At 37.2% G+C, this 13,953-nt stretch overlaps 1 protein-coding gene across 2 annotated transcripts in view; it reads right to left on the bottom strand.

Moving 5' to 3' along the window:
- Positions 1 to 5,308: 5,308 nt before the first annotated feature.
- The window catches only part of PLA2G4A (phospholipase A2, group IVA (cytosolic, calcium-dependent)), a 154,503-nt gene continuing 145,858 nt past the window's right edge, over positions 5,309 to 13,953 (bottom strand). For both annotated transcript variants that reach the window (XM_011999161.1, XM_011999162.1), the window contains one exon: positions 5,309 to 5,911. In XM_011999161.1, coding sequence (XP_011854551.1) covers positions 5,780 to 5,911 — 132 coding nt within the window. In that variant the 3' untranslated portion in view covers positions 5,309 to 5,779. The remainder of the gene's footprint in view (positions 5,912 to 13,953) is intronic.

The raw sequence follows: 13,953 nt of genomic DNA, 5'->3' as shown, positions 1-13,953 counted from the left end.
CCAAGCATATCTCATCAGCTGAGAACAATTCTCAGAATAAGGATGCAGCTGTAGACTTTTAGCAGCCAATACTCACAGCAGCTTGGAGATGAGTGAGCAGGAAGAGGGAATCTGGACAGAGCAAGAGCAGTACCTGCTACAGTTTCTTCAGAATCAAGCATGGCATCTTACACATATAAGACACAATAGATGCTTACTGATCTGTAGTGTTTAGAGAATTCAACCAAAAATGCAATTTTCCTATTCACCACATTTGTATTACTGGCTATTGCTTGTTTTGCTCTTATGCTTATACAGCAAAAGGTGGCATTAAATAACTGGAATTTTAATTTGGTATTATGGTACAGGAGAAATATAAAAACCATTAGGAAGTCACAAAACTCTAACCCTGAAACTATTTGGTGAAGGCAGTTCTATGGAGTTTTTAGCTGATTATTTATTTTCTTTACTTGTTTTTATTGAATGTATAAATAGCAGGATTTGCATTGATCAGCTGTAGAAAAGAGTTAAAGAATATGGATATGAAATGGGAGCCACTGATGTAAACTCTTTTGCTTTGTTCAGATAATCCTCCAACTGAAATTTTGTTGCAAATTTTAAGTAATTTTTAACAATATGAAACACTGTGGAACTTACAGAAAAGTTGCAAATGTGATAGGAGAGATGTTTTTCTTCTCTGAGCCATTTGGGAGTAAGTTACTAACATGAAGTTCAATCGCCCTGAGTAGTTTAATGTGTGCTTACTACAGATAAGGATAATCTGCTACATATCTACAACATAAGCATCAAATCAGGATATTAACATTGATACATTACTATGACCAACTCTTCAGAGCCCATTCATATTTCACCAGTTGTTATGCTGGCATCTTTTATCTGGCAATAAAACAATTGGTGAAACATAAATGGAAGAATTCAGTTCAGAATCACATGTTGCTTTCAGTTGTCATGTTTCTTTAGTCTTCTTCAGTCTAGAACATCCTGTCTTTCCTTGACTTGCCTAGTCTTTACAATTTTGAAGATGACAGATAGCTGCACTTGACATATCTTGCAATTTGAGTTTGCCTGACACTTCTTCGTGATTAGATTCAGGTGCTGCATCTATGGCAGGATGATCACAGAAGCGATGCTACGTTCTCATTGCATTCTACCAGGTGGAGCAGTTTCGGTTTGCCTCACTTTTGAGAACACCAATTTTGATTACTTAGTCTGCCAGGTTTCTCTACTAGAAAGTTACTTTTGCCCGTTTGTAATTAAGTATTTTATAAGAGGAAGTAATTTGAGATTATGTAAATATCTGGTTCCTTATTAATCTATTTATTTACATCAAATGGGGTCATTGTTTCCTATATTATTCAATGAATTAATCTGTTGCTAACATTATTCATTTGAATGTTAAATTTTTCTCAAAAAGAGCCAGTAGGTATCCCTTCAGGCTGGCTTATGTATCTTTCTAATATGCCCTTATCATTCTTTGAGCACTTCTGTTCTGTGGCAAAGTAAAATGGTCTAGCATCATTTTATACTTGTTCTGTCCCAGACCTAGAATCAGCCACTTCTTTGAGGATCCTAGGTTTCTGTTATTATATAATGGGATTTGAAAGCCAATTTCTATGTACCAGGTGTGCTCATTGCCACTGGGAGTATCACTGCTCCCATATCCTCTCAATGACAGACCTACAGTGGGTGTACACACATCCACTTTCACGTCTGTTTATTCTATATATCTCTACTTATACTAAAACCCATGAATTCATACTAATACCTCCTACTTCAAGCTAACACCACACAAACCTTCTGTTTTTCTTCTTTTTCATATTTGTAACTCCATTCCAGTGAGAAAACTGGCACCCGTTTTATTTATTTCATATATTTAATTACTTGATCAGTTCCCCCATGTGTAAGCAAGCTGCACTGTCCGTGCCACCCCTTCCTCTGTATGGATGCCCTCCCGACTCAGGTTTTGGTGTCTGACTTTGTTTCCCCATTGATTCCCGTGGCTTTGGGATTTAATTGTTTAAGGAGATAAAGAGAAGGGGAAAGGAAAAAGAAAGAGGAACTACTGTTGAAACTTTTATAAAGTGTTTTCCATGTTAGAACAAAGATATTTATGAAAACTTTAAAATTGTATACTTCAGAAGAAATGAAATTAGATATATAAATACACACACCAAGCTTTTATTTTGTTGCTTTCATTGCTTATCAAAAAAAAAAAAAAAAAAAATCCCTGAAAGTTTACAGCTTGTACATGGATGAGGTAAAGTAGCAGCCCTGTCATGGGCGTGAACAATGAATAAACTAGAATGCTTGTGCTTGCGTGAAAAAGGCAAAGAGCCAAGCCAAAATTACTAGGGCATGTTGACAATTTTGGGGAAGACTAAGGGGACATCTTACTTGTCAGTCATTCTTTGGAACAAAGAAATAATGAAAAAGTAAATATACAGATTTAACTGGCCATCCAGTGTGTTTTTATAAAATCAGAATTCTAGTAAATTCATAAAGGAACAAATGGCAAAGCTGAATTAGATGAAAAGCCTCTGTTATTGTAGTTAAGAAACTAAAAGCATGTGAACAAAGGGAAAGCAAGTGTCCTAGTTGGTCTCAGCTTTATAATGACTGTCACTCAAGTGTTCATCTAATTTGTTTCTAGAGGGCACCATGGATGGTGACATATAGGCCATAGGGTCAAGGGCATAGGGACCTGGTTCATAATTTAGTCATCTTGGATGTATTTCTTAAACTTCTCTGGTCTTGTTTCTTTACAAGGTATTTGGAAGGATAAATCAAATACAAACAATATTGCCAAGGTTTGAACAAATAAGAGAAAATTAATTGTACACCTCCCACTCTGCCTTAGGCACATTTATCCTTTCTCTGTTTCCAGAATATGCTTGGTGCTCTACCTCAGAGAACTTTGATTTGTTATTTCCTCTACTGGCAACACTCTTCCATTGGATAGCCACAGGTCTTGCTCCCTCAGCTCTTCACCTCTTTGCTATGATGTCACCTTCATATTATGGCCTTCCCCATCGGGGGAACCCACCCCTGATAGTTATCATGGGTTCTCTTCTATTTCCCTAAGCATCAGCTGGTCTGAGAAATAAAGGGAAAGAGTACAAGAGTGAGAAATTTTAAAGCTGGGTGTCTAGGGGAGACATCACATGTCGGCAGGTTCTGTGATGCCCCTGAGCTGTAAAACCAGCAAGTTTTTATTAGCGATTTTCAAAACAGAGAGGGAGCATACGAATAGGGTGTGGGTCACAGAGATCACATACTTCACAAGGTAATAAAAGCAAAGCAAATGGAGGCAGGGCGAGATCACAGGACCACAGGATGGGGCTAAATTAAAATTACTCATGAAGTTTCGGACATGCATTGTCATTGATAACGTTGTATCAGGAGATAGGGTTTGAGAGCAGACAACCAGTCTGACCAAAATTTATTAGGCAGGAATCTCCTCCTCCTAATAAGCCTGGGAGCTCTACAGGAGACCAGGGCTTATTTCATCCCTTCGCTTTTGACCATAAAAGGCAGCCACCCCCAAAGCAGCCATTTTGGAGGCCTACCCCCAGGGGCCATTCTCTTTCTCAGGGATGTTCCTTGCTGAGTAAAAGAATTCAGTGATATTTCTCCTATTTGCTTTTGAAAGAAGAGAAATATGGCTCTGTTTCACCCGGTTCACCGGCAGTCAGAGTTTAAGGTTATCTCCCTTGTTCCCTGAACATTGCTGTTATCCTGTTCTTTTTCCAAGGTACCTAGATTTCATATTGTTCAAACACACATGCTCTACAAACAATTTGTGTAGTTCACACAATCATCACAGGGTCCCATGGCGACATACATCCTCCTCAGCTTACGAAGATGGCGGGATTAAGAGATTAAAGTAAAGATAGGCATAGGAAATCACAAGGGTATTGATTGGGGAAGTGGTAAGTGTCCATGAAATCTTCACAATTTATGTTCAGCGATTGCTGTAAAGACAGGCGTAAGGAATTGTAAAAGTATTAATTTGGGGAATAAGTGTCCATGAAATCTTCACAATTTATGTTCTTCTGCCATGGCTTCAGTCAGTCCCTCTGTTCAAGGTCCCTGACTTCCTGCAACACTTCCCTAGGACCCCATGTAAAATTACACACCTCTAACACTTCCCATCTCCTCTTTTTCCTGCTTTAATTTTCTTCTTAGCACTCATCACTCTCTTAACATTCTATATACGTCTTTGTCATGCTTATCATCTTTGGTCATCTCCACCAGAATGCAAGGTCCTTAGGCAGGCACTTTGGTCAGTTTTTTCCACTGTTGTGCCCCCAGATCCTGAGATCCTGCAACATGCCTGACAGCGTGCAGTAGGTGCTCATTTGCCATAGGCATAAATCAGTGAACAATAGAATGAATGTTCAAGGCTTCCCTTTATTGTTTTTTGTTTTTCCTCATAGGCAGAAATGGGAAAGGTGAGAGGATAAAAAGAAAAATGAATAAAGAGCTTAAAGAAAGATAATTCAAGGAAAGAAGAATGGCAGAGAGTTAAGAAGAGGAAGACCTTAGCTTTGGAACATTCTGAACCAGAACAGTTCAGCTGCAACTGCAGCCACAGTTGTGTCATACAGTGTTCCCAAGACAGGTCTTGCAGATGCAAAAGGCAGGCCACTTATTAAGCTTGATTTAGCCCTTACCACTTTTTTGGATTATTCTCTGAGGTCAACTACACTGGTTGTTGGATAAGCAGTCCAGGATAATATTAGCCAAGTGAAGAGTTACATTAGAAGTGGTATATTTCTTCTACTTAATGAATAAACATATACCACTTTCTGAAAATAATTATATATTCATCTTTTCAGAAAAACATCCATGATTTAAAATTAAAAGTTTCGGCCAGGCACAGTGGCTCACGCCTGTAATCCCAGCACTTTCGGAGGCTGAGGCAGGCAGATCACGGGGTCAGGAGTTCGAGACCAGCCTGGCCAACATGGTGAAACCCCGTCTCTACTAAAAATATAAAAATTGGCTGGGTGTGGTGGCGGACACCTGAAGTCCCAGCTACTTGGGAAGCTGAAGCAGGAGAATCATTTGAACCCAGGAGGAGGGGTTGCAGTGAGTCAAGATCACGCCACTGCACTCCAGCCTGGACGACAGAGTGAGACTCCGTCTCACAGAAAAATTAATTAAATTAAATTAAATTAAAAGTTTCACACTTGAGTTTAGGATGAACACCTTTTGCATTTGAAAGCAGTGAATGAGAGAATCTTTCATAGCAATAGTCCAATATCTCATTAAAAAAATAACAACTCAGTTATCTCATGCTTATTTGTATATTTATGTATTTATTTCAGGTATGTATATATATGCATATATAAATAAAAATAGTGTTGTCTCATGGGATGAATAAATCTAGTCAGTGAATAACATTCATACATAATGGGAAGTCTTATTGAGATTGAACTGTTAAATAGTTTAAAAGAAAAAACCATTTTTAAAAAGAACACACATAAGAAAGTTGGTGAGAAATGTTTAAAAATACTGTATATATCCCTACATTTGTGTCAGGAAGTTCATACTGACTGAAAATGTAGCTAAGTATATCCTTACATAATCAACATCGTTTGTCAACCTAACTAACATATAATAGTATTATTCTCATGCAGCTCAGTCACTGCAACTTTGAGTATCAGCCAGTCTCTCATGATCAGTACGACCATCTGTACTGTACTTTTAAATCCAGTTGTCATGGAATTGCAAACTGCCTCAGCATCAGAAACTGCTGCCTTTTCCAGTACATGAACTATGCTTTGGGTTTACTTAGAAACTCCTTGTTGAAAAATTTTCTTGCCTCAACATTACTAAGGGAAACAGAGCAACGAGATGGATTCTGTCTTCTATATTCGATGCTTTCAACCATGGCTTCTTTTATCACCTGTAAACAGAGACGGAAGTTGTATAATTAGTGCTGCTATGAACTCATTTATACATTTTTTATTAAAACAAAAATCTAATGAATCTTTTTATTAGGGTATTTTTGGCATATATGAATAGAAATCTATGAGTCATGCATACACATTTAAATTCAACATCCCACCACTGCTGTCTTGTTAAGCTTATATTCAGCTACTGTTCCTTCCCTTACCAGGGAAAGAAGGATCCTGGAAATGTTCTAGATTTTGTGCTGATAAATTTGGGAATAAAATGGTAGCATGGTAAAGTTATGTTGGTTCTACTCTTTGCCAAAAGGGTTGGATAACAGGGAAGAAACAAGCAATTACTAAATCTATAATTTACGTTCTTTATAATTAGTGGGCAAGTAGAAATGAAAAACCACCAGGAAAGTAAAAGCTTTTCCTAGTGGAGGAAGAAGGCATTGCTGGATAATTGCCTGCCTTCCCCAACTGAACCAACAGTTATAAAACATGAGACTGCTCTATCTAGGAAATGCCATGCTCTGTGATTTCACTGGTGAAAATGAATTACTACTTTTTATTCAGCGTACATATATCCAATATATATTCTTTACATATACCCATGTTAATGGTAACCAGAATAAAACACAGGAAGCTACAACGTCTCAGAATTGCTATTTCAATTGTGATACACTGGTTTTGGTATGAAGTTAAAACCTAGTTAGAATCTGGGGAAAGAAGAGAACATTCAAAATTTGGTAGATGCAGTTATTGAAGAGCAATGGAAATGGGCTTTGGAAGAAGGCCTGAATAGTACATCTTGTCTCTGCTCCTGCTTCAGAACCTTGTTAAAATTAGGAAGACTCCATTCCCCAGGACAATCCTCATTTCATCTCGATGACCAATGAGGTAGATGTTTCTGGACACCAGGGAACAGAGGCAAGTCACAGAGTTATTCCACAGTTCCCTTTATTCTCTACCTTAGGGATTGTTAAGCAACATTAAGGTACAGTCCATGGGCTTTTCAGCCCCCTGCCACAGGTAGGAATACTTGGCAAGTCCGAGCAGTTTAGGACGCTATGGCCTCCTCCCACTCACAACTGCTGTGGCCCACTTGGCCTTGGCTCAGAGGGATTCTCCCATTACCACGTGCAAGCTCTCTGGGCATGCACGGCTCATTGCCTGAGGAGATCGTGTTTGCATCACTTCAACATGTGAGATCTAAATGGTGCACACATGCAGTTATTTTTCTGTGACTTTATGTCACAGACACCCAACAAGCAAGGCTCTCTATTCTCTAATAGTAACTTTAAACAAGCAGTCAGACTTTGGAAAAAGGGAGCTATCACAGGAATGTGATTCTTGTATATGCCTTACTTTAAAATGTAATATATGTAATTATCTTCTGGGGAAATGGGCTCAAATATGAATGAGTCTGTTAAGGGAAACTGATATTTGCTGATCCTACTTTTCTTATGAACAGGGAAACATGATTCTGTGATGACAAAAGATGCTTCAGACCTGTGAAGGAGACTTGGACCAAAGGCCACGAGGCACAAACACTTCTTGGCTGTCTGAGATGGAGGGGAATTAGTCTAAATACTTGAGCCTGTTTTTTGCTTCTTTAAAATGGAAATAATGTACCAATTTGGGGTTTTGTGGGATCATTTCTATAAATGGAGAATTTCTATAAAATTGGAGATCATTTCTATAAAGTGTTTTGCACAATACCTGGTACATAAACATTTTACAACAGCTATTATGCTTGTTATTTCTGAACTGACAATATGTGATGAAAATTGGGAACTCTAAATTAGAAGTGAAGCTATAAAGTTCATAAGAAATAAACACACCAGGTATATAACCACGAATGAGCTTATTATATTGTGTAAGTCAGCAAATTGTTTCTGCTATTCAAAGTGTCCTACTACATCTTTTAAAAATCCCCCTGCCTTTCTAGAGATCTATATCAGCAAATTTATCAATTGGTTTCTCCTCACAGCAATCCATGAAACGTCAACCCTCACTGCATAAAAGTGTCCAAATAAAATAAAAACCAACCATTTGCTTTCTAAACTCCTAAAAAGCTCTAAAATAAAAAAGACCATAGAAAAAATTAAACCGACAATGACTGCTGCTATCAATTCCTTCATAATAAATTCTTGAGCATCAAAAAATCAGCAATATCAACATCAGGAACTAGTGGATTTATCGTAATTGGACCTCAGCTCGTGTTCCGAGTGAGCAAGCCATTCTGATAAAGGAAAACGAACACTTCCAACTCTGAAAATCCCAAATTAGAATGTGCAAGTTGAACCACTAGGTGGCATATTCACACCATGAAACCATTAACTAGGTGTTTCAGATTACTGCGGAAAACATCGTTCTTGGGAGTTCCAGTTCTGTGATAGAAAAAAACCAAGCCCAGCACTAGATCAGTTACTAAATTCAAACCTTTTGGCATCCTACGTGATACAACTACATATATCCAAAAAGGCATTGTATTAAATTTAAACCTTTGTTTTTATTATTATACAAGAAGCTATTTTAAATGGTGTTTGTATCTCTTTCATTCTTCCCTGAAATTCATTGAGATTCCAAATCCTTCTCCAGTGTTATCCCAGCAAAAACCCTCATATCTCAACCTTCTCCATCCCCACCACCTATCCCATGTCATCTTTCACTTGTGCCATTCCATAGCCTCCTATTGTTGAACCAGATCTCTTAAATCTTTGTTAATGAAAGCAGAGAATAAGAAAAACAAGCACGTAAAATGTGATCTTCCCTTCCACATAAGAAACAAATTTGTAGAGGTGAGATTATAAGCAATCTACAAACAAATGTTGAGTCATCACAATAGAAAATAAAAAATAAGCCCAAGAGAGAAAGTTACAGTGTATTTTGTTAGAGAAGTAAAACTTACAAATATAGGAGAACACGAGAATATATTTATAGGTGTACATTACTGTGAACTGGCTGGATAATGCCTGCCTTTTCAATAAGAACTGAAATGTCAGGAAGGCAGAAAGTTCATCAGGCTTGTCTTTTTTTTTTTTTTTTTTTTTTTAATACCAGCACTTAGAACATGGAAGGTACATAATAAATATTTGCAAAATTAATAAATACACAGCAGGTGCTCACTAGAGGTTGACTGACACAGGCCAGCACTCAGTTCAGAGGGACAATGAGACCAGTTGAGTTAAAGGAGAGGCAGGGATTTTAAGTGGAGCAGAAGACCAGGCATTCTCTGTAGAAGAATAATCATATGAAAAGGCTGAGGATGGGAGGCTGTGGCATGCGTCAGAGACATCTGGGAATTGGCTGGCCCTGCTAGAATGAAGGCTGTGTTTGGGGAACACTAAGAAATAAGGCTGCCTGAGAGACAGGTGGTTCAAAAGGAAGGAATGAAAGAGAAAAGACACGCAGTCTCATCTCAACTCCCCCACATCATCGTGATTTCCAGCAACCTGCCTAAGTAATCCATGACTCAGTTTTCTAACTTACAAATTAAAACTCCACCTCACAGGCTAGTCTTGAGTGTTAAATATTTGACGGAAAATATTTGGCTTATATGAAGCACTCAAAACTTTTAATTGTTCTTTCCATGCTGTACCCCTAGTTCCTGAAACAGTTTCTGGCACGCTAAATAACAAATATGTGTTGAATTAATAAATAAATGAGACAGAAAGAGATTATAGGCAGCATTAAAGGTAGATGAGTTATGGACTAATATATTAGACAATAATACATAATAGTAAGCTTATAAATTATATTTAAAAGATAAGAACCTTGACTTGTACCTATACACCCTTATCAAGATGAAGAAATATCAATAAATTAAGAAATAAGTACCAATATTTCTGGATATGGATGTATCCTAATTTCAATTAACATTTAATGTTTAGCACTTTGTAAAATTATTTAAGAAAGAAAAAAGCTCATTATTTTGCATCATTGGCATATGCTGAATAAACTGACACATAAATGGTTCTAAGACTATGCCTATCAAATGAATAATTTGAATAAGTGAGACTGGGAAACCATATATTTTCCTGTGACAGCAAATTAACAGGTCCTAGAAAAGAAATCTCAGAGGACATATTCCCTCCAGATCAAAGTGGTGGTTTAACAGTAGATAGAGTATGTAGCCATACTACGTGGGTAGGCATGTACTATATACAAATTCCCCACGGTTGGGAACTGCCTCCCTCCAACCAACAGCACCTTGTATCCTGACACGTGCTACCCACAGTAAGTCAATGACATATTAAACACCCATCATGAAAATTGTACTGTATATTTACTTTAGGTGTCAGGCATTGTGATCAGTATGTCTAGAGAATACAAAGTAAATAAAGCAAGTCACTGGTTTTAATTAAAAGCCAAAAACTATGAACAATAATAATTATATTAGCTGCTGCAGTTTACTATTTCATGCCAAGCCCTTAAGTTATATTATTTTACTTAACCCCCACCCCGATCCTACATGATATATACCATCGTTTCCCTTTACAAAATAGGAAAGCAAAATTTAGAAAGGTTAACCAATACGCCCAATGTCACCCAGCCAAGAGGCAGCAGAGCAAGGATTTGAATACCCAATTTGGTCAGACTCCAATGTCTCTGCATCCCGTCCCCGCCCCGCCACCATCACATGTCTACCAGTGTAAGTCACTATACATTAAGTTTTTGAAGGAAAAAAAAAATGAAATACTACTGTAATTGTACAAGTATCGAGACAATGTTCAGTGAAAAGGAATTTGGGAGGATTGAGTAAGAGCAGAAACCTGATGCTATGAGAAACCCAGGCTGCTGTCATGACGTGAGCAGAAACAGAGCAGAAGTCCTCTAAAGATAAACTAAAATTTAGCTTTGGCGAAGCAGGCCAGCTAGGATCTCTTGATAAAATGAAGCAATAGGAGAGTGCAGCTGGCTGACACAGCATGGCCTCTTCGGAGGAAAAATTGAGGTCAGAGTGAATTGAAGAGGAAATGTTGCCCTAAGCCACAGTGGTCACAGTTGCAAAGTTGAAAACTTGTCTATGAAATTGGCAAAGAAGTGACTTTGCATTGTAAGAGTTTATATTCGCAATGTCCATCCACTCTTTACAAAGAACTCTGATGGTCTATGGCAGTAAACATATGCCGTGTTGCTGAAGTGTGAATCGGTCTCCTACTGTATTCAAATGGTGTGGGAATGAGAGAGTTAGCTAACTCAGCAGAGTTTTGTTGCTCTTTAAGTACCATCATTTACAAAGTTGTGATTCTGATAAAAATGTGTTTTCTTAAAGTGGAGAAGAAGGGAGTCACACTAAGGAAGAGATAAAATGTCAGTGAAAACTGAAAATTTTATCTGTTTATGAAACACGCGCGCGCGCACACACACACACACACACACACACACACACACACAAAGAGGAATTACCTGAACATGAGTCTCAATGTTCATGTAATTCTGGAAAAAGCCTACCTTCATTTGTTCATTCAGAAAATATTTACTTACTGCCTAAGCTGGCATTACCTGTACAAACTTGTCTATGTTGTTAATCTGGGGCATTTGCAAAGGTCTTTGGGTGTAATCCCTATGGACCTTCAAGGGTACAAGATAAGGACATGTATAGGTAAGGTTCCCATTTATTAAGCAGCTTCTGTAATCATGCGTCACCCAATTAAGCATTCACTACTACAATTATTATAGATCCTACCACACCTGTTTCAGAGAAGAGGAAGGGGAGGCTCAAAAAGTGTAAGCAGCTTATTCAAAGTCACATTTATGACATTTAAAGATGATATAATGCCCATGACATTGTCTACACATGCTGTGCCAGAAACAGTAGTAGAAGCAATTACAAACTACTTAATTCTCAGAACTGAAGGACTTGGAGATATAGAAAAGATTGCCCTTTATGGCTAATGCTTTTAGCGTCAAGTGTAAAAAATATTTCCCTGGGTCAAAGCCATAAAGATACTCCCCTATGTTGTATTCTAGAAGCTTGGTTTACTTTTCTACTCAGATCTACATGCTATCTGGAATTGGCTTCGTTGATAATGTGAAAGAGGTCAATTTAGTTTTTTCCTTTGTGAATAATCATCTGATCACTTTTTTTCTTATAGATAGTCACAATTTATTTAAGGATGATTTTATTTAGTGCTACTGTCTGTCCTTGGACAATGTCATGTTTTCTTAATTATGTTACCTTTCTGTCTTTCTATTTGGTAAAGCAAGTCTTCTAACTTTGCTTTCCTTCTTCAAGATGAGTTAGCCTACTTTGGTCCTTTTCACTTTCATATTTTTTTAATGAATTTATCAATCTTCTTACAAAAGTCTGACAGTATTGTTACTAAAAATGCAGGGGAAATGGGGACTTACTGGTTAGTGGGTGCAAAGTTTTAGATTGGGAGGATGTAAAACGTTCTGGAGATAGATGGTGGGGATGGTTGCACAATAATGCAATGCACTTAATGCCACTAAACTGTACACTTAAAAATGGTTAAAATGGTAAATTTTATGTTTTGTATATTTTGTCACAATAAAATGTGAAAACGGATGTTTAAAACTGCTAAATTAACGGCTTGTGAAGAATCAACATTTGATGAGGTGTGTAAGTCAGGACAGGTGTTCTGGGATTCAGTATATTTTTGTTCAGGTGCTAACTTTTACATCTATGTATCAAACAAACTACTTTGAAGAATGTTTGTAAAATATATAAATAAAACTATATCATTCCTTATTGCAAATTGTTTAGCAGACTTTATATAAATTAGAACAGCAAGACAAATGTACTTGGTTAAGATACACATATGTATATGTATATCTATTCCAAAGTCCAACACGACATTTGTATATTCCTACAATCTGTTTTTTCCATTTGAGAAAGACTTATCAAATTTAATACATTTCATCCCAAGGAATGTCTAGTTTTGAGTTTATTGGGTCAAACTGGAAAAATAGGGTGACTGTGATATTAACTCTTACCTTTCTTTTATTAGCATGAGGTTTTATAAAATGCAACTAACTCTATTTTGAGAATTTCTGTTCATTCCCTACAAATCATAGATTAATCATTTTTCTCTTAACCTTTCAATTTTTGCCATCACCATAGAGATAATGTATCACGTGGCTTTCAGATGTCCACTGCTTGAAGTATTTTTTCTAAAAAGGAAACAAATCTATGGAGAAAATGACATATGCTATACATTTTGATAAGCATTTTTAGATGAATTATCATCTATTTGTAAATGAAGGCTGAAAAGAATTTTATAGTTGTAAGAATCAAAGCTTATTGGGGGAAATTTTACACATTTACAAAAATTAAAGATATTGATTGACAAATATACTATGGTGCAACTGTGACGACTGCACACAATTGATCATTACTAGTCTCAGGCCAAACGAAACAAGCAAGCAAACTAGATGTGTGGAGTTCTATTAGCTCACAAAATCTAATTAGAGCCCATATAAACAGAACACTCATTCACATATTCTGAGTTCCTTTATGCTATTTACACAGTCACCAAAAAGACTGGCAAATCAGGCATGATGCCTTTCCTTCTCCATTTAATTTCTTTTTTTCTGTTTTTCTAATGTACAAAATCCAATCAGGCCAATGAACTTAAGCTTTAACAACTGATAATCATTTGTCAGACACTATGATTTGGAACCACAAGTCAATGATTTCAGTTACAGAATAGTGTTCCTAAATGGTAAGTTAAAAATGAAAGAATTTCACCTAGACACAGAATCTTAGCAGAAGATACACTAATGATAGGAAGGATTGATACTGATGACAATCTTTTTTCTAAAGCAAAGAGTACTTGACATCTCAAAGGCTAAAAATAGGAAAGGCTGGCAGGGCGCGGTGGCTCACGCCTGTAATCCCAGCACTTTGAGAGGCCAAGGAGGGCAGATCACGAGGTCAGGAGATGGAGACTAACGCGGTGAAACCCTGTCTGTATTAAAAATACAAAAAAAATAAAAAAATAAAAAATTAGCCGGGCGTGGTGCCAGGTGCCTGTAGTCCCAGCTACTCGGGAGGCTGAGGCAGGAGAATGGTGTGAACCTG

The sequence above is a fragment of the Mandrillus leucophaeus genome, unplaced genomic scaffold (assembly GCF_000951045.1).
Source record: "Mandrillus leucophaeus isolate KB7577 unplaced genomic scaffold, Mleu.le_1.0 Scaffold584, whole genome shotgun sequence".
Taxonomy (NCBI): Eukaryota; Metazoa; Chordata; class Mammalia; order Primates; family Cercopithecidae; genus Mandrillus; species Mandrillus leucophaeus.
Note: the sequence above shows the minus strand (reverse complement) of the source record. Positions and strands in the feature narration are given on the sequence as shown.